A 24022-nucleotide genomic window follows, 5' to 3' on the forward strand; every position below is an offset into this window, starting at 1 on the left:
AATTACTTCTAAATCATAGTACAAAAATATTTTTCCACTCCGTGGTTTCTGCAGCTTGTGCTCTTGTGTGCACTCTGATGACTCAAAATTTCAACAGGCCCTTATGACATTAAAGTAATTCTTTTCAACCTTTTATGTGCAGCTGGAGCTGCTAGGCCATGCATTCTAGGACTATCTGTAGCATCATGTTAAGCCAAATTATGTGCAGAATCAGCATATACAAATTCCTTTTTTAAATGTCTATGCAAGTCCTACACTTTAGAGTTGAAGTAGATTTAGTTTGCAGTAGCTGAAAATAAGCTGCCATTGCTCTTTTGTGTCTTGTTCCACTGACAACCACTTCTTTGGTTTTAATGATAACTTTTCCTTATTTTCAAAGTGTTTTACCTTCTAAGTGTCGGTTTCTGTCTCTCATTGGCTCCTAATTTGAAAACGGACCAACTCTGTACTTTCCCTTAGAATGTAGCACTTTACACAGTGGCATTCTGCTTTCCTGGGTGACCAATTTTAAATGGGCTTTAGGTAACAGAACATGTTTTCAACTTTCAGACCTCAGTGCAACAGAACCAGGTCAGAATCTGTGAGCTAAAGGTCCTGCTGGAGTACAAGGGCTCTTGAGTGGACAGGGCATCATCAGGAAACCGGGAGATTGAAGATATCAAGACCAATGATTTGTGCTTAAGTATATAAAACCAAGAAGCATAAAAGCTGGAGACGGGGGTGAGTGGGGGAGAACGCGTGACAGGATAAGCCTTGCTCTGTTATGTCAATTGCATACATAGGATAAATTGCTCAGACTTACCTGAACCTACGTAGAGGAACGAGGACAAAAAGTAGCACAGTAATCGGGCTGTAATTGCGTGCAATCAAAAGGCTTACGCGTGATGAATTCAAAAATCGTTACAGGACGGAACAGGGAGGGATGCTTTCCCTCAGCCGACCCCCGCCATCCCGGGGCGGGGCGGGGGGCGGGCGGTGGTTGGTGTCCAAGGAAACCGAGCGCACGCCGAGCCCGCCTCCTTCCCGCCGGGCCGCCGCCGCCATGATGATGCTGGGCCGCGGGCTGGACGCCAGGTAACGGCGGGCGGGGTTGGGCTCGGGGCCGCGGGAGGGGAAAGGAGAGGTCCCGGGCCCCGCGGGTGGGCAGCTGAGGCCTGGTCGCGGCGGTAACCGCGCTCCGCTGGAGCCCTCTGCCCGTCTTTCCCCGCTCGGCCGGGCTGGGTGAAGGCCCCGGTTCGGTGGCGGTGCCGGGGAGCGGGTCCGGGAGCCCGCCGTGCTGCTGCTCGCAGCCGCCTCGCGGAGCGCGCTGTTACGCTTACTTACCGCGGGGTCGGGCGGTAAGTTTGCGATTGCCCCCGGGCGGTCTTGAAGAATGAAGAGTTAGGAGGGGAACAGAATGAATACAGACACAGAACTTACCGCACCCTCGCTTAAGGAAACGGAGTGTTTCGTGTCCCAAGCCGTTAGGCGTGGGAGCACGGCGGCACTACGGTCGCCAGAGGGGTGAGGAGCCGAGCCGAGGCTGCCGCCGGCAGTGGCGCGCTTCTAAGCGCCTGGCCCTGCGGCGAGGTGGAGAGGAGAGGCGCCTGCGGAGCTGCGCGGTGTGAAAGCTTTGCTCTGCAGCTGGCTCTGTGCTCAAGCATGTCCTGCGGGAATAAAGTAACTGGCATTTATTTCTTATTTTGATGTATGAAAGCACGAGGTCTCCTTTGAAACGTATTTTAGATAGCTTGCTGTAAGCAGCCTGTTTTCTCCCTGTAACGCTATTTTTTTTTTTTTTTCTGAAGAACATTTCCTGAAGAAAGGCGTACTCAGTCTGAAGTGACTGCGTTGTTGCTCAGTCTTAAAGTATTAATTTTTTTTTCTCAATTTTCTGATTTGCCCTCTGTTGCTCGATTCCTCAACCCTTCACCTGTCTGTATGGATTGCAGAGTGCTGCAGGAAGCCATGTAACCCTGTCTCGTTTGAGACCTGCGGATGTTAGCACTGTTATATCAGTAACAGTAATCCTGAACTTTGTTGTTAAACAGCCGTAGGAAGGCTTCTGAGATGACTTTTGTGATTTGGGTTTTCCCCTATCGGATCAGTAAGTACAAATCCCACTTTATTTTGTTAATCCTAAGGACGTGTTCCATTAGAATGTTGTTAGAATGTTATGTTTTTAAGAGTAGGTCTGTGTTTAGCAGTGAAATGAGATATCCAAATCACATATAAATTATTCGCAGTATAATGACATGTTTTTTATGCTGTATGTGTTGTAAACATTTTTCTCCTCCTCCTTATTTTTCGTTTTCTTTGGTATCTAGGGACAATCAAACTAGACAAATACAAGATGCTGTTTCAAATGTGGAAAAACATTTTGGTGAATTGTGCCAAATATTTGCTGGATATGTACGTAAAACTGCCAGACTACGAGACAAAGCAGATCTTCTAGTAAATGAAATATATGCATATGCAGCCACAGAGACACCAAACTTAAAAGTTGGACTGAAAAACTTTGCAGATGAATTTTCCAGACTTCAGGATTATCGCCAGGCAGAGGTACAAAATGAAAGCTGTACGTGTTGCGTTTGCCATCTGAACTTTGCAGTTACTTATCTGTGATTAAAAGGGGAAAAATATGCTCTATAATCATAAGAGAAACATAGAAGAAACCACTTTTAAATATATTAGTGCCAGAACAAGAGAAGCTGCCAAATCACTCATAGTTTACTGTGCTAATAACTTCAGTGAAAACTGCCTGTAATTAGTCCTGCTGAAGTCAGTGAAACTGTGCATGTGAATGCTCACAGAATTTGAGATAAAGCAAGTCTGTTACTGGTCTCAGATTTTGGATTATGATTTAAGGTTAATGAAGTGGTGATTTTTTGTTTGTTTGATTAGTTTTGTGACTTGAGTTGTGTAGCAACATTTTCCTTTAGCTGAATTTGTGATTAGAAGCAGTTCAAAAGAGAATCTTTCACTCTGACTGCCAGTCTGAGGTGCTGTCGCGAGCCACTTTAGGTATCTGTAAGGCTGTAGTTCAGTGCTTCCCGTACTTGGACAACATGTATCACTATGGTCACAGTTCTGCTAGATGCACTGAGAGTGGTTTGTGCCACTGGTAAATCTTTAGGTGCAGAACTGTCACTTACAGTTAAATGGTTATTTATGATCCAGATTTTGAAATGCTGAGATCTGGAAGAATTAATTTACATTTACTTGATCAAAACAAATTTTGGTGTGCATTATCTATTCTTTCAGAAGGGCAAAGAAAATTCCTATTTATAGTTCTGTATATTTTATGGTGTACATAGAACTGGGTTTTGAAGAAGTAATAAGAAATCCAAGGATGTGGATGGCGTAATGGGGTTAATTGGTTTGTTGGCTTGTTTTATAAGCTTTAACTTTGTTTCTGCACACTATGCATGCAGATGATTTTAGTGGCCTCATGTTGTCTTTTGTAGGTTGACAGGCTTGAAGCCAAAGTTGTTGAACCTCTGAAAAGTTATGGGACTATAGTGAAACTGAAAAGGGTAAGTCAGATCTGCTTTCTCTCACAAAGTATGCTTGGTGTTCTGGCCACTCCATTGAAAATTTCTACTTTGTAATGGGGGAGTATTGTGGTGTGTGTGTGTGTTGCACTAACCATTGAGAATGCATCTGAATTGAAGCTATCTACATGATGGAGAAAAAATGTTTGTGAGGTCAAGAATATTCCAGATCTTGGTTCCCACACAAATGCTTTAAAAGGAGAATAGTGGATAGTGAGAGGCTTCCTGAGTAGTGCAAATTCAGTTGGAAGATGTTTTATTTAAAATAATGCCATTCTTGTGTTATTATTCAGACTTCCAAAAGGTGAATTGCGTCTATTGCTTTTGTCTCTTAGTCATATATATGCTGGATTTAAAGCTTCTCTAACTCAGAATTGCATTCTACTTTGATGCCCATTACATAGAAAACCTGTTCTGAAACTGACCAATAGGTAGCGGTGTGAATCTATCTCCATCCTATGATTTCATCCGGATGGCTATGAAGATACACAGATAAGTGAGATCTCTTCATTCCCTATATTCTGGAAACAGTGTATATAAGGGTTCAAAATATTCCCACAAAATAGTTGTAAATTTCTTTCCCCCAGGTGGGATAGCTGGCTTCCCCTGAACAATGAAATTTCAGTGTGCAGATACTGACTTAGAGGATGAAAGCAAATTCTTTGTAATACTTGTACATATGTGTATTACATAGAGGTTAACTTCAGCCTGTAAACAAATCTGTAATCATGTGTATATCTTTATCAGAGTCTGTGTAAACAGAAAAGTCAAGTGGTGAATACTACTAGATAGTGTCTTACGTACAAAAATCTTAGTGTTTTCATAATGCTTAATTTGAGTACGCTGTGGCATTGCGTCTCAGACTGCAACATTTTTTCTTGCATTTTTGTTCTTGTATCACTTTCATATGGTTAAGAATCAATCACATGTTTGCTATACTGTGTAGCTATCTCTTGGCATTATGAAGGTACATCCTGCACTCAAGTGGTCTTTGAAAAGGCAATAGACTATGGGGTCTGGATCCTAGAGTTTAATATCTAAGTAGTCACAGTAAAGCACAGTTGGTGAGACCTAGAACTTGACTGAGTATTCTATATGCTGTAAATACTGAAGGTGAGAGACCAATTTCTTTGCATTGCTGTTACCACAGACGTGAGGAGACATGCAGAACACCGCACCAGTGGTTGGGAAGCATTGAAATACTGCCTTGAGGCGTTCTGCATTGCCACTGACAGCCAGTATTTGCTGGGTATGGAACCAGCTGAAGCCAAGTCATGCCTTGGCACAACCAGCAGCATTTCCTGTCATCTTTGCCACTCAATGCTATAAAGCATCACATAATGTTTATCTTTGCTACGGTGAGGAGTCCAGGAGCATTGCTGAACTGTAAATGGCATGCAGCAAGATATCTTTGAAGTAAGAGAGATGTTACTAAAGATGTAGGCCATCAATTTATTTTTTTCCTGCTAATTTTTAAAGACTTTGGTTGAAACTTCACCTGGCTGGTCTATTATAGTCTTCAAACAGTGAGATGTTTTTTAATGATAAAATGAAGTTTGTCACTCATGTAAAACAAGCACAGGGTGCTAGCTATAGGAGCACTTCACCTTCACTGGCTAAATAAACCAGTATCATTGTATCACCCTTTTTTAAAAGGGTTGTTTTTTTTTTTTACTGAATCTGTTCAAAGGTATACACAAACTACTTTTATGCCATATCTAAAAATAACTTGCTATTTCTTCTGATAATAAATGCTTTAAAGAGACTGAGGTCAATCAGAGTACATTTGTCTTTTGACTGCTAATGCAGTAAAATTGTTTGAATGAGGTGTTTACACTTTTACTATCTTGAGTAGCCGTTTAGGGCAGAGTTTGGCAGCCACAGTGGAAGCTAGTTTAGTAGTCTTGGCCTGTAATGCAGCTTCAGTTTAGGATTTGTTTCTGTTTCATTGTCCTACACATCAGTCTTCATTTTCTTTTTGGCAACTCTCGTCCTGGTTCCTTTTTTCTGTATAAAACAGGACATCATAAAATCAAGGTGATCCACCTGTAGAAGAAAGAACTGGTTTGCTTTATTAACTTCACAGTGACTAAAGCAGGTAACACTCCAGTGATGGGGATCTGCCAGCTCTCTGGTGGCTGTAGCTGTACTTCTGTATGGTTTGAAATGAGATGGCTGAACAGTTTTAATGTTTCTTAAATTCATGGCTTAATCCAGAGGAACTATGAACAATTTAATATTCTGTAAGTCTCCTTTATCTCACTGGTGATTACATTCCATCCCATTTCCCATTGGATGCAATTAAAGCATGTTTTCCAAAAACACATCCAGTCTGGGTCTGCAGACACTGGAGGAGCATGTATGACTGTAATTTTTAATGAGTGGTTTGTTGAGGTTTGTGGTGTTATACTTTAAAGATTGAAAGATTTTTCCAACTTTCTGGTGCCTGTTTTATGTTCCACTGAGATTAAAGAGCTCTATGAGACTTTATTTTTTCTGGATGAAGGCATTTAGATGCTAACAAAAAACAATTTTTCATTGGTAAGCTAATTCTTTCACCATACTATTATCCCTCACTTTTGAATATTTATATGGCTGTTCCCTTTTCAGTTTTCAATCATCTCAGGTAAAATATGTATGTAACTACATACACGTACATCCAAAACATCAATATATCACCACCACAGCATCACCAAATTTTTGTCAGTCTCTGGCTAGCACAAAAAAAAAAAGTTTGGCTGTTATTGCCACTGGTAGCAGAAGTGGAGAAAGGAACAGTACAGTCAGCCCCTTTTAGACATTTCCAAAGCCATTGTGTGCTAGAAAAAAAATACTGAATTTTATAATGGTAAGTAATGTTTTTCCTCCCATTCTGAACTGTACTTAGGATGAAAGTCAGAGCCCTATGAGCCAGGTGTTAATTTCAACTGAGTGGTTCAAATGGGCCTTAACAGTCACTGCTGGAAAAAGTGCCCAGTCCTCTTACATAATAATACCAGACATTCAGCTGTTATTGTTAGATACAAAACAGCTGTGCTCTATGGCAGAAATAAGTATCTTTTTGCCTCTTCTCTTTTTGTACTTTTAATTTAAAATGTAAAGCATCAAAAAAGCTCTTTATGATTGCTTTTTTTGCAGCTGCTTGATTTTCATAAGGAGAAAGCCCTTTCCGGCTGTCTTTCAGATGGTATTGATTTACTGTGTCTTCCTTCTGCAAGAACAAAAGCAAAGTTAGTTTTGATAGTCTAAAGGAGTGGTTGTTTTTATTATGACAAACCAGCTCTGTCTGTGTCTCTGAAGACAATGCAAAATGACAGTCATATCACAGAATCACAGAATCGCCGGGGTTGGAAGGGACCTCAAGGATCACGAATCTCCAACCCCCCTGCCACATGCAGGGCCACCAACCTTCTTATTTAATACTAGACCAGGCTGCCCAGAGCCCCATCCAATCTGGCCTTGAACACCTCCAGGGACGGGGCATCCACAACCTCTCTGGGCAGCCTGTTCCAGTACCTCACCACTCTCTCTGTAAAGAATTTCCCCCTGACATCCAACCTAAATCTCCCTTCCCTCAACTTAAAACCATTTTCCCTTGTCCTGCTGTCACTCACCCTTTCAAAGAGTTGATTCCCCTCCTGTTTGTAGGCTCCCTTTAGGTACTGAAATGCTGCAATGAGGTCACCCCGCAGCTTTCTTTTCTCCAGGCTGAACAAGCCCAGCTCCCTCAGCCTGTCCTCATAGGGGAGGTGCTCCAGTCCCCTGATCATCTTTGTGGCCCTCCTCTGGACCCTCTCCAACAGCTCCCTGTCTTTCTTGTACTGGGGGCTCCAGACCTGGACGCAGTACTCCAGATGGGGCCTCACAAGAGCAGAGTAGAGGGGAACAATCACCTCCCTGTCCCTGCTGGCCACCCCTCTTTTGATGGAGCCCAGGATACCATTTGCCTTCCGAGCCACAAGGGCACACTGCTGGCTCATGTTAAGTTTTTCATCCATCAAGACCCCAGGTCCTTCTCCACAGGGCTGCTCTCAAGGACCGCTCCTTCCAGTCTGTAGGGATGCCTGGGATTCCTCCGGCCCAAGTGCAAAACCCTGCACTTTGTCCTGTTGAACCTCATCAGGTTCACCTGGGCCCACCTTTCTAGCCTCTCGTGGTCCCTCTGAATGGCATCCCTATATACAAAGACATATAAATGTGCAATAAGGATAGAAAGTAGGAGGAAACTGCATATTGTGATGCTGAGTCAGTTAAAGGCTTATTACTAAAGAAACACACAGTACTTCTTCGGTCTTTACTGTATCATAGAGGTGGGATTATACTTGGGAGGTGGGGGAAGGGCAGGTAGCAACAGGACAAGGGGAAATGGCTTTAAACTAGAAAAGGATAGATTCAGACTAGATATTAGGAAGAAATTATTTACTGTGAGGGTGGTGAGACACTGGAACAGGTTGTGCAGTGAGGTGGTCGTTGTCCCCTCCTTGGAAGCATTCAAGGCCAGGCTGGATGGGGCTGTGGGCAACCTGGTCTACAGGGAGGTGTTCCTGCCTATAGCAGGGGATTGGAACTACATGATCTTGAAGGTCTGTTCCAACCCAAACTGTTCTATGACTTTATGATTCTGTGATCAACAAGTTTAATCTTTTCCAGCTACATCATTGCTAGGATGTACTTTATTCCAAATGTAATTAAGCACTTTACTGCATATACGAATATGCAGTTAGTTTACCATTTTGGCCATGGATTTTCTATGTCATCTTAAGCTCTTCGTAGCAGTTTTCATAACTTGTATTTTGTACCTACTGTTCCTTACCGTTTTGTTGTTGTTGTTGTTTGGTTGCTTTTGCTTGTTGTTTTTCTTACTGATTTCTTAGATGTTGCTTTTTAGTTCTGGATACCAACTTGATTCCATTGCTCAAATAGAATGGACTTCTCTTCTTACTGCTTTGACGATCTCAGCTTTTGACTGTCTACTGTACTTTCTCTGAAAAGTCATGAATTTCTTTATTTTTTAAATTGTAGTGTGCATTACAGAGTTGTGCAAGGTTGTTCAGTTGTTCCCCATTGACTTCTTTTTCAGGGCAACATTTTTGACTGAACTCTCTTGTTCCCCATTGCCTTCTTTTTCAGGGCAACATTCAACAGGAGATAAGCTTAGTAAAATACGGTTTAGTTTAAACCAGATGTTTTGTTAATGTTTTCCAGGGAATCCTCTTATGACAAAATATATATTTCACATTTTCCTAAATCTGTTTCAACATGTCTAAAACATCTTTATTTCCAGGACGATCTTAAAGCAACTTTAACAGCAAAGAATCGAGAAGCCAAGCAATTATCTCAGCTGGAAAAGACACGTCAGCGGAATCCATCAGATCGACACATTATTGTATCCTGTATTTCTAATGACTATAAGATTTTATTTTTTAATTTTCCAGTAATTAAAATATTTAGAAAGTATTTAGAAAGTAATAGAATGCTTTTTAGAGGGACTATTTGGGATACTGATTTTTAGAGGGCTTATGTTGATTTTGAATCTAAGTAACTTTTCTTATACTTGGTAATAGTAAGTTATAGCATATAATAGCTGCTTTGTTATCAGATCTCTTTTTGATTAAAAAAAAATAACTGAGGCAGATGATGCATTTATGCAGGAGAGATAAGCATAGATTACATCTGAAATACTGATGGGCTTTGAAAATAAGTAGATACCTTTTTTACGTCTGTGCAGTTTTTGCTTTCTTTTCTTTCCCGTAATTTCCCATAGTTCTGCTTCCTTGCAGCTAGGCAGGATATTAATGTTCTCTAGCTATGAGATGATGTGTGATCAGAAAAGTTGCAATTCTGCTAATTGTCCTCAAGTCAGACCACTCTTCCTCTCAAGAAACCAATGACCCTTCTCAGTATATTCCAAGGAAAAATTGAGCCTCTAACTAAATTTCTATTAAAATTTTATAGTAGTTTCAAATTCTGAAACAATGAAAATCTAGAAAATGACAGAATAAAGGTCTTAAAGGCGTTCCTAGTTTGGTTTCTATGCAACTCTGTGTTATGATACAGCATTTAAGTTCATTTCCATGTCCTGTTTTTCTTGCACACTGGAGTTGGACTCAGGGCTGCGCAGTAGAACAGTGGTATCCTTTGTAGGATTTCATCTACTTATTTCAGAAATTAGGATCTTTGTAGCAGAAGGTACTGCAGGAGAAAAATGATTGTGATGGTCAAATGCCACCCAGGACAACCACATTCTGTTTTTCTCTGTGCCAAAGAATTTCTGTTTATTTCTAATGAAATCAACTAAATTAAGTGATGACTAATCAGAGTTCCTTGTGTGACACGTGGGTATCAGCAGTAGGACTGGAACTTGAGCTGTGATGTAGAGTTCTCTTCCAGTAAGATAAGATAGTAAACATTAACAGTAAAACATTATCCCTGCAGGGAAGCTGTTGCTTTTTTTTTGTCTCTTGTTCTAATTCCTATTTAATTCCATATATAGATTGCTGGCAACTAACTTGTTTCTTGTCTCTTTGCACTTCCAAATGCCCTTGTGTGGCCTAGCTTCTTGTAACACCTGTGTTTTTGTACTTAAGATTTTGCCTGAAAGCTTAAGTCTATTTTCATATATGCCCAAAGGCGTATGCATACCAAACACTATGCATTTGCATTTAAAGTGATCAGCACAAAATTTCTAAGAACTACTGGAAGTAGGAAAACATTGTTCAACTTGGTAAGGCTTCTGTGTGCCAGGAAGAGACTCGCCACTGTAAACTCTTTTTGCCTTGAGACAGGGAAGAACACTGCAGTTGAGTAAGTTTTGTGGTAGTCCTATGACAAATTCTGCTGAGAGGTGGGTACAGTGCATTCAAATGAGTGCAGACTGAAAAGAGCTTGTTTCCTTTTGCATGTCATGTCTTGTTTCAGTCTTTTCTACTGATGCCCAGTCTCTGTTGTCTAGTGTCTCTTTTATGGTGCTTCAGTCAGCTTATCTGCTACACTGCCCAGGACCCAGCTAACAGTATTCAGAGCACTTGTTAGGAGAGCTTAGCTCCAATCCCTCACCCTCTTGCCAAAGAAAGAACATCTGTTTCATTTCAATTGGGCTGGAATATGTTCAGTTACTTTTGAGGATGCATGCAGGCCAGCTTTTAGATTTGTGAGGTTTCAGCATGTTCACTGATGATAGCACAGCTGTTAGACTCCAGCAGTGGTTCTGTTCTTCATGCACAACTGTCATATTTCAGCAGCTAACAACTTTGGCCACGAATAGCAGAGGAATTGTACTTGTTCCAGATTTTAAGTCCATCTTAGAAACCATGGGACTAGCTCAGCTTAGCAAAGAAAACCTTGCCAAATTTCTTTCTATATAAAAATGCAACTTTAAAATCAAATCTGTTTTTCCTGAAATGGTCTACATAGGTTGTTTGAATTAATTTAAAAAACAAAAAGTAAATAACCTTCAGTCCAAAACAAACAGCTGTCCTGAAATACTTCAGCTTTGATGTCTGAATTCTGTAACAAATTGTAAGAAAGCTTTAACAAACTGTAAGTAATGTCTTGCAATAGGAAGCTTCAGACAATAACTTCTGCCAAGTAGAGAGAAGTTGTCAAATATCTGAGGTAAATGTTTCACAATATAAAACACGTGGAACTGCAAACAGCTACTTTTATGGCTATTGATTACTTTGGTATTTGTTTCCTTTACTATTACTTCCAGTCACAGGTGAGCGTTTCAGAAAAGAAAATATCCAACTGCTATTATGGAAACTATGCGGGTGCCTCAAGTTTGAACATTTCACTTTACAACAAAGGAAATACCTTTCCCAAAGCTTCTGCACGTATCTGGCCAGTCTATTTAAGATGACTCAAGAAGATACATTTGATCATCATAGATATTAACATAATGTATATTCATGTGTAATGGCTGCCTAGGCATAACAGCTGGCTTTCACAAAAGGTGGCACTGTAGTATCTGAGAAAGCACAAAATGTATTTCCTTGCTCAGTTTTTCTCCTGTGCTTTGGACAAAATCAAGAAAGGGAAATGAGCCTATGACCTAATGTCATACTACCCTGGGCTACATTAAAGGAAGTGTGGGGCCTGAAGATCATGGGAGGTGATTGCTCACATGGGACCTTACCTGGAGACCTTACAGTGATCTTACAGTACCTGAAGTGGGGCCTACAGGAAAGATGGGTAGGGAATCTTTGTCAGGGAGTATAGTGCTACAACAAGGGGTAGCACTTAAACCACAAGATTTAGATTAGACAGGAAGAAATTATTTACTCAGAGAGCGATGAGGCACTGGCACAGCTGCCCAGAGAAGCTGTGGATGCTGCATCCCTGAAGGCAGTCTAAGCCATTTTGGGTGGGGCCATGGGCAGCCTGGTCAGGTAGGGGGGCAGCTCTGACCTTGGTGGGGAGAGGTGTAACTGGATGGTTTTTAAAGTCCCTTTCAACTCAAACTATGTCACCACTAATTTTATATACCAAGTAATGTCAGAGTTATATCTGTGCAGACTTAAAACCATTTTGGTATGGAGACTGTCTGAAGTTGATAAGCTGGTAGTATAAGGTTAGTAGATTTTAAAGAAGAGTGACAGAACATGCCTTATGTATATTTTCAATAGATAAGTAACAGTAAAAACTGGATCATAGAAATTGGGCTTGTGATGTCTATTTCCATGCCTTAGCATTCACATTTAAGGGAAAAAAAAGTTCCTAAAGTACAGTTTGGAGAGATGCAAAGAATTCTACATCTTGATAAGACACAACTGTTTGCTCCATATACCATTTCCAAATGCAAAGACAGAACAGATTGCTGATGATGCTCACTGACCTAGTCTTTAAGTAAGGATTTGACCAGTCTGTGATATTTGACCGGTAATTTATGAAAAATAATTTTCGACCCAAATGTTGCAGCTTAAGTGCAAGCTCCTAGAACTCCACATCTTTTTTATTGTAATAGTACACAGTTCACAGACTTTGGATTACTTAATCAGCTTCAATAATGTTAAAGTGGTACTGTGCATATTAAACAGTTCAGTTATATCTAATTAAAATACTACAAAAAGCATTTAGGATATGTAATAAGAAAAGCTGTTTATACATTAGGACTTGGTTTATGCAACCTTCTCGCCAGTGCCCTGTTCAAGGTATTTTTATAAATAATTACATCAAATGATTTTAATATAAAATATTATATGATAAAATGCTTTTGGATCTAAAAATGGTAACAGATGATGTCTGCTCATCCACCTCTCTGGCTCGTGCATTTCTACCTTCTCCATAATTAGCAGCTCTACAAGCAGATGAGTATTAAGGAAGAGGGCCAGGACAGTGAGACTTCCCTGACTGCCTGGAGTTACTTTTACTTTTCATGTTTTGGATCAAAATCCCAACAAGTATGAGAGATATCTTTATTGAAGCTACAAACCCAGTAATCCAGAAGTGTAGTATTTTGAAAACCAGTACTCAAAGATTTCATAGCAATTATAACAAATAAATTTGTATCAAATATAGGACTAATTTCACCTTTGTGTTACTTCACCAGGCTGAAAGTGAATTGCAAAGAGCTTCATTGGATGCAACACGAACAACCCGGCAGTTAGAGGAAACCATTGATAATTTTGAGAAGCAGAAAATAAAGGACATAAAAGTATGTGTGCTCCCATACCTGTAACACCACACTTTTCCTTGAATAACATTTACTACAGTTACTCTTCAGCAAGATTTACACCCACATAAATACAAAACTTAGGATATTGAGTATTTCATAATCTAAACATTATGAGCTTTGTAATTTGAAAATGTATTTATCCATGCTAGAATTTGTGTAGGCTACTGTAGTGCAGAAAGCACCGAAGACTTAGTGACTGCAAATAATCAAAGGTTTCATTTCCCTCTTAATCTCAGACATGAAGTAGCGTAGCTCCCAAAAACTACAGTAATTGACAAGCATTTAAATTGTGTGATATAATAACAAAAATGAGATAGTTTTTATTAAGATTAAATAGGAAAGAATGATTAATAGGGATAGGGTTGGGGAGGAGAAAAGAAACAAAAGAGTATTTGATGTTTATTAGATATATGAAAAAAAAATTGTGTTGAGTTCTGTACTTATCACCTGTTGAGAGTTTTCATATATATTACAAAAGCACATAATTATCTGTAAGTTATAGATGCGTGCGAAGTTTACCATTGATTTGTTGAGTTAAAAAAGATTCCTATCAATGAAAATAAGTCAGTGAAAAGTTGTGATTGGATTGTGAAGAAAATCATCTGAGCTTTTAGCGTGACACTTTATTTACTCCTTATAACTCTTATCTTCAGTGTTGGAGTGCTTCCTTAGAATTTAGTATGAAATGATGACTGGTTAAATGACAGACCAGCTAGTATTTACATGTAATTTCTGAAAATCAGGTCTGACCACTTGTTACAAGAATGAAGTAGGTACCATGCAGTTATTTGTCTCATACAGATACCAAGTACAGAATTCAGTAGTTTCTGGTACTTCAAATAGAAATATTTACTGCATTCAGACAACTTTATTTTCATTTCCTTTTAGAACATATTTTCTGAATTTATAACTATTGAAATGTTATTCCATGGGAAAGCTTTAGAGATTTATACTGCTGCCTACCAAAATATCCAAAATATTGATGAAAACGAAGATTTAGAGGTAAGAGTGATTAAGGTTTGCTTTTCACTTTACTCACTACAGAAAGACAGCTCTCACACTTCAGCAGTATTTATGTCTCATGCACAAAATGCAACGTTATTTTTCTGGTTCCCAGAACTTCTCATTTACAGTAAGCCCTTTTCTGCATTTCTCCAATGAGCATGTAGGTTTATAAGCTCAAAGAGTTTGGAAGCAGACAAGAACCACCCAGATTATCTGATGTTTCCCACAAAATACAGATGAGAGACTTTTCCAAAATTAATTGTTATTCCATGCTCAGCTAGTCAGTTTTTAAAGAACATCTCTGCAGTGAATTTTACAGAATAGATACACAGTAAGAGAATGTTGCGCTGCATTGATGAGATAATTTAAAGACTATTCCATTAAAAATCTCTGCTGTCTGCTTCGAGTCCTGTTATTTTTTATCCTTCCGTTGTTTTATATGAGGCTGTATGCTGTGGCAATTTTGTGCTGTTCTAGTTTCAGAATTAAAATGGTATATATTTTAGGTATTTTACCTTTCACAACCAAATTTCTAATCTCATTTAGGGGTTCTTGTTAATTTGATAGCATATACTTCCCATGAAAATCCTGACTTACCATAATTCTTACATCTTCGTTTATGACACTAATAAAATTTTGCACAAATTTTTCTATTATTTTTGGTATCAGGCTTAGTTCTGTCATGTACTCTTTTTGGCTATTGGAAAGAACTATTAAGTAAAATAGATACTGTGTTCTCCCCTGTTCTCTAAGAGTTTTCCAGAATTATTCTTGAATTGTACATTGCTTGAATGTTTCAGCTGGAAAGCCTAAGAGGAGCTGCTGGGGTTGCTGGGTTGCTGGGATAGGTTAGCCTGAAACTGGCCATGTGGTGATGGGAAACCATGACAGTTTTTCCTTTGTAAATTCCTTCAGGTATCCGACGAATGGCTACTCTGACCACATAAATGTGCATTAGTTTCAAGTTGAGTAGGGTTGTTACTTCAGCTGAAAGCAATTTCTCCAAACTGCAGTCAATATATCTATCTAGAGCAGAGTTAATTGTTCAACGCTGCACTTTTACTAGCGTCTGGTTTGGTGGCAGTTAACTTGCAAGCTGTATCCTGGCATCAGTGTAACAGCTTTCTTCATCTGAACAGGTTTTTCGGAGTTCACTTTATCCACCAGACTATCAGTCTCGCTTAGACATAGTTCGTGCAAATTCAAAGTCCCCCCTGCAAAGAACTGGCTCCTTAAAATCTTCACTGAAGACAGTACAGGTAAGAAAATTTAAATGTTAGGTCACTGTATAAAGAGAATGTCTTAAGGAAAACCTTAGCCAATGTAAACTACCTTTAGTCAGTTTAGGAAAGTCAGAAATTTGGGCATGAAGATCATATTAGCTTTTAAATAATGCAGCTTCAAAATATTTTTTTTTTTGAGGAAAAAATACAAAGTCAGCTTTTTAAGCAATGCTGTTTATTCTTGAAACTGCTATTTCCAATGATACCATTTCTTTTATTAACAAACTGTGGCATCCTGCAGTGCAAAGACATAGGAGCTTCTTGGAAACAGAAATGATGTTCTTTAAAAAACACTTGTGTATTACTAGTCAGTTTCCAAAGCCCAGTGTGGATTTTCTACCACATCCAGATTCAGACTAGTGATACCTCCTAGCAGCAAAGCAAAACCAATACTCCAAAACTTCACAGCAGATGAGGTGAAGGAAGATGGGAAAAATTAGTGTAAAGCTGAACCAAGCATCACTGCTTCTGAACTGCTACCTTGCAAAAATATTTCACTGTTGTTTGCAACAATGAACTTGCAGTTATCATCACAGAATCACAGATCACAGAATGACCTGGGTTGGAGGGGACCTCAAGGATCATGTAGTTCCAACCCCCCTGCCTAGCAGGGCCACCAAACATACACCTTTACTAGATCAGGTTGCCCAGAGCCTCGTCCAACCTGGTCTTGAACACCTCCAAGGACGGGGCATCCACAACATCCCTGGGCAGCCTGTTCCAGGACCTAACCACCCTCCTAGTAAAAAACTTCCCCCTAACATCCAACCTAAATCTTCCCTCTTTTAACTTAAAACCATTTCCCCGTGTCCTGCTATTATCAGCCCTTATGAAGAGTTTACTCCCCTCCTGGGAGTAAGTTCCCTTCAGATATTGAAAGGCTGCAATGAGGTCGCCCCGCAACCTTCTCTTCTCCAGGCTGAACAAACCCAACTCCCTCAGCCTGTCCTCATAGGGGAGGTGCTCCAGCCCCCTGATCATCTTCGTGGCCCTCCTCTGGACCCTTTCCAAAATCTCCATGTCTTTTTTGTACTGAGGGCTCCACACCTGAACACAGTACTCCAGATGGGGCCTCACAAGAGCAGAGTAGAGAGGGACAATCACCTCCCTATCCCTGCTGACCACCCCTCTCCTGATGGAGCCCAGGATCCCATTTGCTTTCCGGGCTGCCAGAGCGCACTGCTGGCTCATGTTAAGTTTCTCATCTATCAGGACCCCTAGGTCTTTCTCTGCCGAGCTGCTCTCAAGGACAACTCCCCCCAGCCTGTACAGGTGCCTGGGGTTCTTCCGGCCCAAGTGCAAAACCTTGCACTTTGCCTTATTGAACCTCATTAGGTTCACCCGAGCCCAGCTTTCCAGCCTGTCAAGGTCCCTCTGAATGGCCTCCATTCCCTCCACCGTATCGACTGCACCACTCAGCTTGGTGTCATCAGCAAACTTGCTGAGGGTGCACTCCATTCCCTCATCGATGTCATTAATAAAGATGTTAAAGAGCACCGGTCCCAAGACAGACCCTTGAGGGACACCGCTCGTTACCGGCCTCCACCTGGACATAGAGCCATTGACCACCACCCTCTGTCTGCGGCCTTTCAACCAATTGCTTATCCATCTAGTTGTCCACCCGTCAAATCCACTTCCCTCCAGTTTGGAGATGAGGATGTGATGGGGGACCATGTCAAAGGCCTTGCTCAGGTCCAGGTAAATGACATCAGTTGCCTTCCCTTCGTCCACCAATGCCGTCACTCCATCATAGAAGGCCACAAGATTAGTTAAGCATGACCTTCCCCTGGTGAAGCCATGCTGGCTATCTAGGATCACGTGCTCGTTCTTTATGTGATCAAGCATATTGTCCAGGAGGATCTGTTCCATAATCTTCCCAGGCACGGAGGTGAGACTCACCGGCCTGTAGTTACCCGGGTCCTCCCTGCTCCCCTTCTTGTAAATGGGAGTGACGTGACCCTTCCTCCAATCGTCCGGGACCTCACCTGACAGCCACGACTTCTCAAATATGATGGAGAGCGGCTCAGCAACCACCTCAGCCAGCTCCTTCAGGACCCTGGGATGCACGCCATCTGGCCCCATAGACTTATACTCATTCAGTCTAAGGAGGCACTCTCGGACTTGCTCAACCCTTACAGTGGGGAGGGATTTACCTCCTTGGTCCCCACATAGAGGTATGGGGGTGCAAGACTTAGGGACGTGAAAAAGACTAGAATCCTGGCCACCAGTGAAGACCGAGGTGAAGAACTCATTCAGCACCTCAGCTTTCTCTTCATCTGTTGAAGCCATTTCTCCTTTTAAATTTACCAAAGTAGGTACGCCCGTTTTGGCCTGTCTCTTCTGGCCAATGTACCTGTAGAAGGTTTTCTTATTGTTTTTCACGTCCCTGGCCAAGTTCAGTTCTGCCTGCGCCTTGGCTTTCCTGATCCCACGTCTGCAAGTCCGGACGGCATCCCTGTATTCTTCCCAGGTGACACAGCCTTGTTTCCAGAGCTTGTACACCCCTTTCTTCACCCTCAGTTCTCTTAGCAGGTCCTTGCTGAGCCATGCCGGTTTTCTACCTCTCCTGCCCACTTTCTTAATCAGGGGAATGGAGACCTCTTGTGCTGCCAGGAGGGCATCCTTGAAGAGCAGCCAGCTCTCCTCAACGTCCTTATCTTTGAGGGCAGCGCGCCAGGGGATCTTGGCCAGCATTCCATTGAGTAGCTTGAAGTCTGCTCTTCTAAAGTTCAGCGTCCTGGTCCTGCTCTTTACCAGGCCCACATCGCTTGAGATCACAAACTCAACCAGGGCATGATCGCTGGAGCCTAGGCATCCTCCAACCTTGACGCCTTTGATGATCTCCTCAGCGTTGGTGAGCAGCAGGTCCAGCAACGCTTGACCTCTGGTCGGTCTGTCCAATACCTGAACCAGAAAGCTATCATCAATGGATTCCAAGAGCCTTCTGGAGCTCTTGTAGCTCGCCGTGTGGTTTTTCCAACAAATGTCCGGATGGTTGAAGTCCCCCACCAGGACAAGAGCCCGTGAGGCAGACGCCTCACGCATCTGGAGCAAGAAAGCCTCATCAGCAGCCTCCCCTTGGTCAGGTGGCCTGTAGTATACCCCTAATACCAGCTGACCTTTATTAGTCCCATCTCTAATCCTAACCCACAGGCTCTCAACCTGTTCTTGACTGTTTCTCATGGGGAGCTCCTCACAGTTTATCCAATCTCTGACATAGAGAGCAACTCCCCCACCCTTCCTACCTCTCCTATCTCTCCTAAAGAGTCTATAGCCGTCGATGGCAGTATCCCAATTGTGGGAGTCATCCCACCATGTTTCTGTGATAGCAACAATGTCATAACTTTCAGAATGCATCACAGTTTCCAGTTCCTCCTTCTTGTTACTCAGGCTTCGTGCATTAGTATAAAGGCACTTCAGCCGGGCTGTCCGTCTCACCACCTTCATAAGCGATCCAGGATCCGCTAGAACAGCAGCATCCCCAGCATCCCCCTGCCCTACTCCCTCCTTTTGCACTCTGCCATCATTGCCCACAGAGTTTGGTACAATCCCTCGAATGAACCGTTCAACCCCAGTAGCCTTTATTTTGCCCCCTTCCCCCTTCATTCCTAGTTTAAAGACCTGTCAATGAGTCCCGCTAATTCTTCAGCTAATACCCTCTTACCCCTCAGGGACAGGCTGCTTGCATCAGCAGCCATCATGCCAGGTGCAGTGTAGATTGCCCCATGGTCAAAAAAGCCGAAATTCTTGTGTCTGCACCAGCTCTTAAGCCATCTATTTAAGAGTTGGGTTTTTCGGATCCACCCTGTACCTTTTCCCGACACCACGGGCGTAGAAGAAAAGATCACCTGCACCCCAGCTCCTTCTAGTATTCGCCCCATTCCCCTGAAGTCTTTCTTGATGGACCTCAGGCTTTCCTTGCCAACTTCCTCGCTGCCAGCCTGAATTATTAAAAGTGGGTAGTAGTCTGAAGGCTGAATCAACCTAGAAATTTTCTTTGAAATGTCCCTGACCCGTGCCCCAGGAAGGCAGCACACTTCTCTGCGGGTGGGGTCGGGCCGGCATATATATATAGTCATCACTAAATGACTATTTTTTTTTTTTTATTGCTAAACTGATTCTTAGTAGTGTTTCAGTTACAGAGATGGCCAAATGTAAAATGTATGCATCCCACCTTTCCTCTTTGGACAGCCATGCATTGGTAGCGTAACACTGGAAGGTTTTCTTGATTCCATACTCTGCATTACCCCTTCTCTGCTCACAAAACTTAAAGGATCATTACAGTTGAGTTACTCTGTTGATAAGTTCTGCCATCTGAAAAGATGAAAGAAAGCTGTATTCCAGGGCATGATGGCCAACTTTGACTTTAAACAGGCTGCCCTTCCTCTTTCAAACAAGCAAATTTCAGGTTCATGTTATTTCAGAAATCATTTAACCATTCCTTTTTGAAGACCAGAGAAAGTCATGAAAAATCCATTGCCACAATCCTTGAGAATTCCCTGCAGTGCCATAAAACTTTATCAGGGTTACGGAAGTATTTGTAACATCAGGTGAAATAGCTGTACATTTGAACTGTATTGAGAAAAACAGAAAACTGAATATATACATGGTTAGAAATGGCACAGACTCTGTTTTGACTAACATGCAAGTTTATCTTTTCTCCCCAGCCTCTCCTTTGGCTTTGTATTTTAGAGTTTAATGTTCTCTTATTATTCTTATATCTGATCGGAATGGAAAGTCACCCAGACCTAGGGGGGAAAATAATGCCAATTCACTGTTATGCAACGTATCCACAGAGGAGGATCATACAGCTGGGAGAAAAAAAAAAAAAAAAAAAAAGAAAAAAAAAGTGGAATACGTTACTTAACACAGTCACTAGAGAGCAGTAAAGAGACGCAGACATCCCGTTCAGTACCCTCCAACTATGCTGCTCTTTTTGATTCCGCAAATACTGTGTTTGCATCAGCTCCCTGAATTGCACTAGGGGCTACAGTTTCTTAAAACCACCAGACATCTCGCTAGAAAATCATGCTGCTTTCAAGAATGCCTTCAGGTGACTGGCATGATCTTTCTGTAGATCTTTCTCTCCTAAAATTTTCCCAACTGTTTGATTTCATGCATTATAATAATCTTTTACTGACCACAAGTTTGCAATTTTTGATTTAAAGCAGTATAAATAATACTAGTTTGCAGAACAACACAGACTAACACTGTAGGGAGGGGGGAAAAAAAAGTCATTGCCTATCAGGTGGGATGAACTGTGCCTATAATAATACAGTATTTGCTTTTCAGAGGATTTAGCTCATAGCATCCTAGAATGAATTTCTAGTTCTGCAACTGGTTTTCTGCAGTTATTTCTACATTGAAAATCAGAAGTGATCCTTAAGCATATAGCTAGATGTGATAGCCATTCTATGGGCAGCAAAATATTCTAACCATTGTTAAAAGTGTACACAGCAAGGTGTTTAATGCTGTATGTGACTAGCAATGAGAAAAAGCCAAAATTAAGCAGGAAGTAGAAACTAGCTTTTATTCAGAGACATGATTTGAGCTCTCTTCTTTCTAGAGCATCTGAATTTCTTAAGACTTAATTTTCCTTTTTTTTTTTTTTTTTTTTTTGACCTATTGAAACGAAGCTACCTCAAGAGGCTCAATCTGTAGCACTTCTTATCTCTGATTACAAAGTGGCATTGTTGTCCTTCTTTCACAGAATGAAAGATTGCTATTTTAGGCATTTAGACTCCATGCAGTTCTAACTAATGATTAACTCAATTTTCCTGTTACATTCAAAAATTTGTAACTAAGTATTTGTATAAACCTAGATGATGTATTTTGTGAGCGTCAACACAACTGAGGATTCTTCTGCTTTCATTAGTTTGATAGTTTACTTTATGCACAAACAAAAATACATACACAGCTGTACAAACTATGGAATTTCAAAAGTTGGAATAACCAGAATAAGCTTTTAAAATAGGGTGTTGGGGAAAAAACAAAAAGTTTTGTCTTCAGTACTGAATTTTATAGGTTTGTATATACAAGTGCATGTGAGAAAAGTAAGGAAACATGAGAGCAGCAGCTGCCCTCAGAGTACTGCTGAAACTAGAATCATTTTTCAAAAACCATTCCAGTTGACACACGGGTAGAGAGCTGTCTTTGTTGAATTTAATGTTCCTTTCTTTGAAGGAGGGGAACAAACACCTGCATTCTACCTTAAATTTCAAATACTCCATATTTTGTGCAGAATCTATTTTAACAGGAATTAGATCGAGCTCTCATTAGAAAAGAATTATTGATGGCAGAATCTTAAATCGTTCTGATGGGCAAGTACTCGGAAAAACGTTCTTATGTGAATCAAGACATCTAGTCAGAAATATCTTAGAGCAGCACAGTTCTGAGTTTCTCAGCTGACTGAAAAGGTTTGATGTCTTCAAGATAAGATTATGCCTTAACGCTCACCTTCAGCCTGCTATCTAGGCAGCCAGCCTAGCAAAGAACTGACTTAAAAATCATCAGCATTTAATATTAATTCAATCAATAAATAGTTTTCCTTATCATATAAGTAGCTCTCAAGACTATGGGAACGTTAAGCTTTTAAGATTCATGTGCTGTTTTACTATTTTGTGCCTTATCTTTCTGTTGGCATTGTGCATTTTGCTGTAAATTGCAGGATTAAGGGATAAACACCACCATCAGTAAAGCCACCATACGAGTACTTTCAGTGCCAACAGAGAAGATTTTTGTTCTATGATTAAAAACATGTTGCATTTTCATTTTAGATTTCTAGCAGTACAAGGAAAAATGAAGAGGAAGAAGAGGAGGAGGAAGATGAAGAAGAAGAGGAAGAAATATAGATGCTAAGAATGAAGAGACATAACTAAACCATTATGTCTGAGTGTCTTAATTGACTGGCAAATAGAAAAGACATCTTTTTACATAAAGGTATTTATGTATTAAACAAGAACTTCACTGTGGTTGTATTTTTAAAAATTCAACAGGAGTGAGAGTTAGTACTAATGGTAAAGTGTACAGACAACAAATGATGTTTCAAAGAATGGAATGTTAACTTGATGAAAATGGGCAGTTACAGTAGCTAGAAAATGAAAAATTTAAATATAATCTTGTATTAAATAGGCTCAGATGTTCTGATAGTGTAGTCATTCATTTAAGCTTAGATAGAATCATAGAATGGTTTGGGTTGGAAGGGACCTTTAAGATCACCTAGTTCCAACCCCCTGCTATAGGCAGGGACACCTCCCTCTACACCAGGTTGCTCACAGCCCCATCCAGCCTGGCCTTGGATGCTTCCAGGGAAGGGGCATCCACAGCCTTGCTGGGCAACCTGTTCCAGTGTCTCACCACCCTCACAGTAAAGAATTTCTTCCTGATATCTAGTCTAAATCTACCCTCTTCCAGTTTAAAACCATTTCCTTTCATCCTGTTGTTACACGTCCTTATAAAAAGACACTCCAGCTTTGTAGCCCCCCTTCAGGTACTAGAACACAGTGTTCAAAAAGTGCACTCAGCTGACAATTTTCTCATTCCTGAGACTTGACAAAGATGACTTCTGATTCCTTTCCACATACAGAATGAAGCATTAATGATTAAGAATCTAGCCCAGTATCTTCTTCCAATACCGCATTGCTTGTATTTAAAAGTGCCTTCATACTGAATCTAGTTGATATAGTTGACATTTATTATGTTAGTTGAGATTCCCTATATATAGTTCAAATTTCATGTGTTTAACTGGTTAAGTTACCATTTCCATTAAACATGTAAGAAATTACACATTATGAGTGTAATTTTCAGCTTTACTATTTGCTAAATGTATAAACGGATCTTCATAAATTCTATGAAAAATGAAGATTTTTTAAAAAAGTTTTTAAGATGTTTAGCATGTGTATAAATAAGAATTTAAACCTGTAACTGGGAAAACAGTTTCAAGTTAATAAACAAATACTCCCTCTGTTAAGAAAATAAACCATTAATATTGACGCTATCTTTTTTCACTGATATAAAGTGTGCCACTCACACCTGACAGAACAAGTATGTAAGTTTTGCCAAAAACTACTGTGATAAAAATCTGAGTGAAAATGTTGCTATATGGGGTTCTGATTAAAAACCCAGCCAATAGTTTGCTTACAGCACAGTGGCACAGTATCATCATTTAACTACTGCTCACAAGGAGTGCTAATGAACAAAAGCTAAGAAGTACCAAGGTAACCGATGTCTCCATTTCAACAGATAGGTACTCACACATTTGTATCACATCAGGACCATCACTGTCACCACTTTACCATTTCATATTCAGTCAAGTACTGTTCTCCATTTCCTAAACAAATGGCTGGTTAACTTCATGACTGTACCATGTGATATAGTTATATGCAAAAATGCATACAACTATGCTTTCAAAACTGAATTATTAATAAAGAAGGAAAGTGTTTACATCAATTCTCAACTAAATGGTTAGGACAAGAAAAGGTTACCAACCCAGAAATGAGTAGTCCCTTATCAGTGGTTACTCAGACTTT

At 40.6% G+C, this 24022-nt stretch overlaps 1 protein-coding gene and 1 long non-coding RNA gene across 3 annotated transcripts in view; one reads left to right on the top strand and one right to left on the bottom strand.

Annotated features, from left to right (window-relative positions):
- Nucleotides 1-892, bottom strand: part of LOC149918668 (uncharacterized) — a 97011-nt gene extending 96119 nt beyond the window's left edge. Inside the window, exon 1 of the long non-coding RNA XR_016465255.1 lies at nt 803-892. This is a non-coding gene — a long non-coding RNA (uncharacterized LOC149918668). The remainder of the gene's footprint in view (nt 1-802) is intronic.
- On the top strand, nt 827-22455 carry CIBAR1 (CBY1 interacting BAR domain containing 1). 2 transcript variants are annotated; one of them, XM_031590991.2, is made up of 8 exons: nt 827-1074; nt 2307-2541; nt 3447-3515; nt 8818-8919; nt 13081-13185; nt 14095-14208; nt 15351-15470; nt 22271-22455. In XM_031590991.2, the coding sequence occupies exons 1-8, from the start codon at nt 923-925 to the stop codon at nt 22343-22345; spliced, it is 972 nt and encodes a 323-aa protein (XP_031446851.2). In that variant the 5' UTR covers nt 827-922; the 3' UTR covers nt 22346-22455. The 2 variants fall into 2 exon arrangements, with proteins under 2 accessions (XP_031446851.2, XP_089993933.1); XM_090137807.1 differs by lacking the exon at nt 827-1074 and adding an exon at nt 2023-2090.
- The last annotated feature ends 1567 nt before the right edge of the window (nt 22456-24022 follow it).

The sequence above is a fragment of the Phasianus colchicus genome, chromosome 3 (assembly GCF_987193195.1).
Source record: "Phasianus colchicus chromosome 3, bPhaCol1.hap1.1, whole genome shotgun sequence".
Classification (NCBI taxonomy): domain Eukaryota; kingdom Metazoa; phylum Chordata; class Aves; order Galliformes; family Phasianidae; genus Phasianus; species Phasianus colchicus.

Excerpts from the sequence above, each read along its gene's own strand:
- CIBAR1 (XM_031590991.2), top strand. The coding sequence starts at position 923 with ATGCTTTCCCTCAGCCGACCCCCGCCATCCCGGGGCGGGGCGGGGGGC. Across the intron at positions 2,542-3,446 it reads AGGATTATCGCCAGGCAGAG|GTTGACAGGCTTGAAGCCAA; the intron begins GTACAAAATGAA and ends TGTCTTTTGTAG. Across the intron at positions 3,516-8,817 it reads CTATAGTGAAACTGAAAAGG|GACGATCTTAAAGCAACTTT; the intron begins GTAAGTCAGATC and ends CTTTATTTCCAG.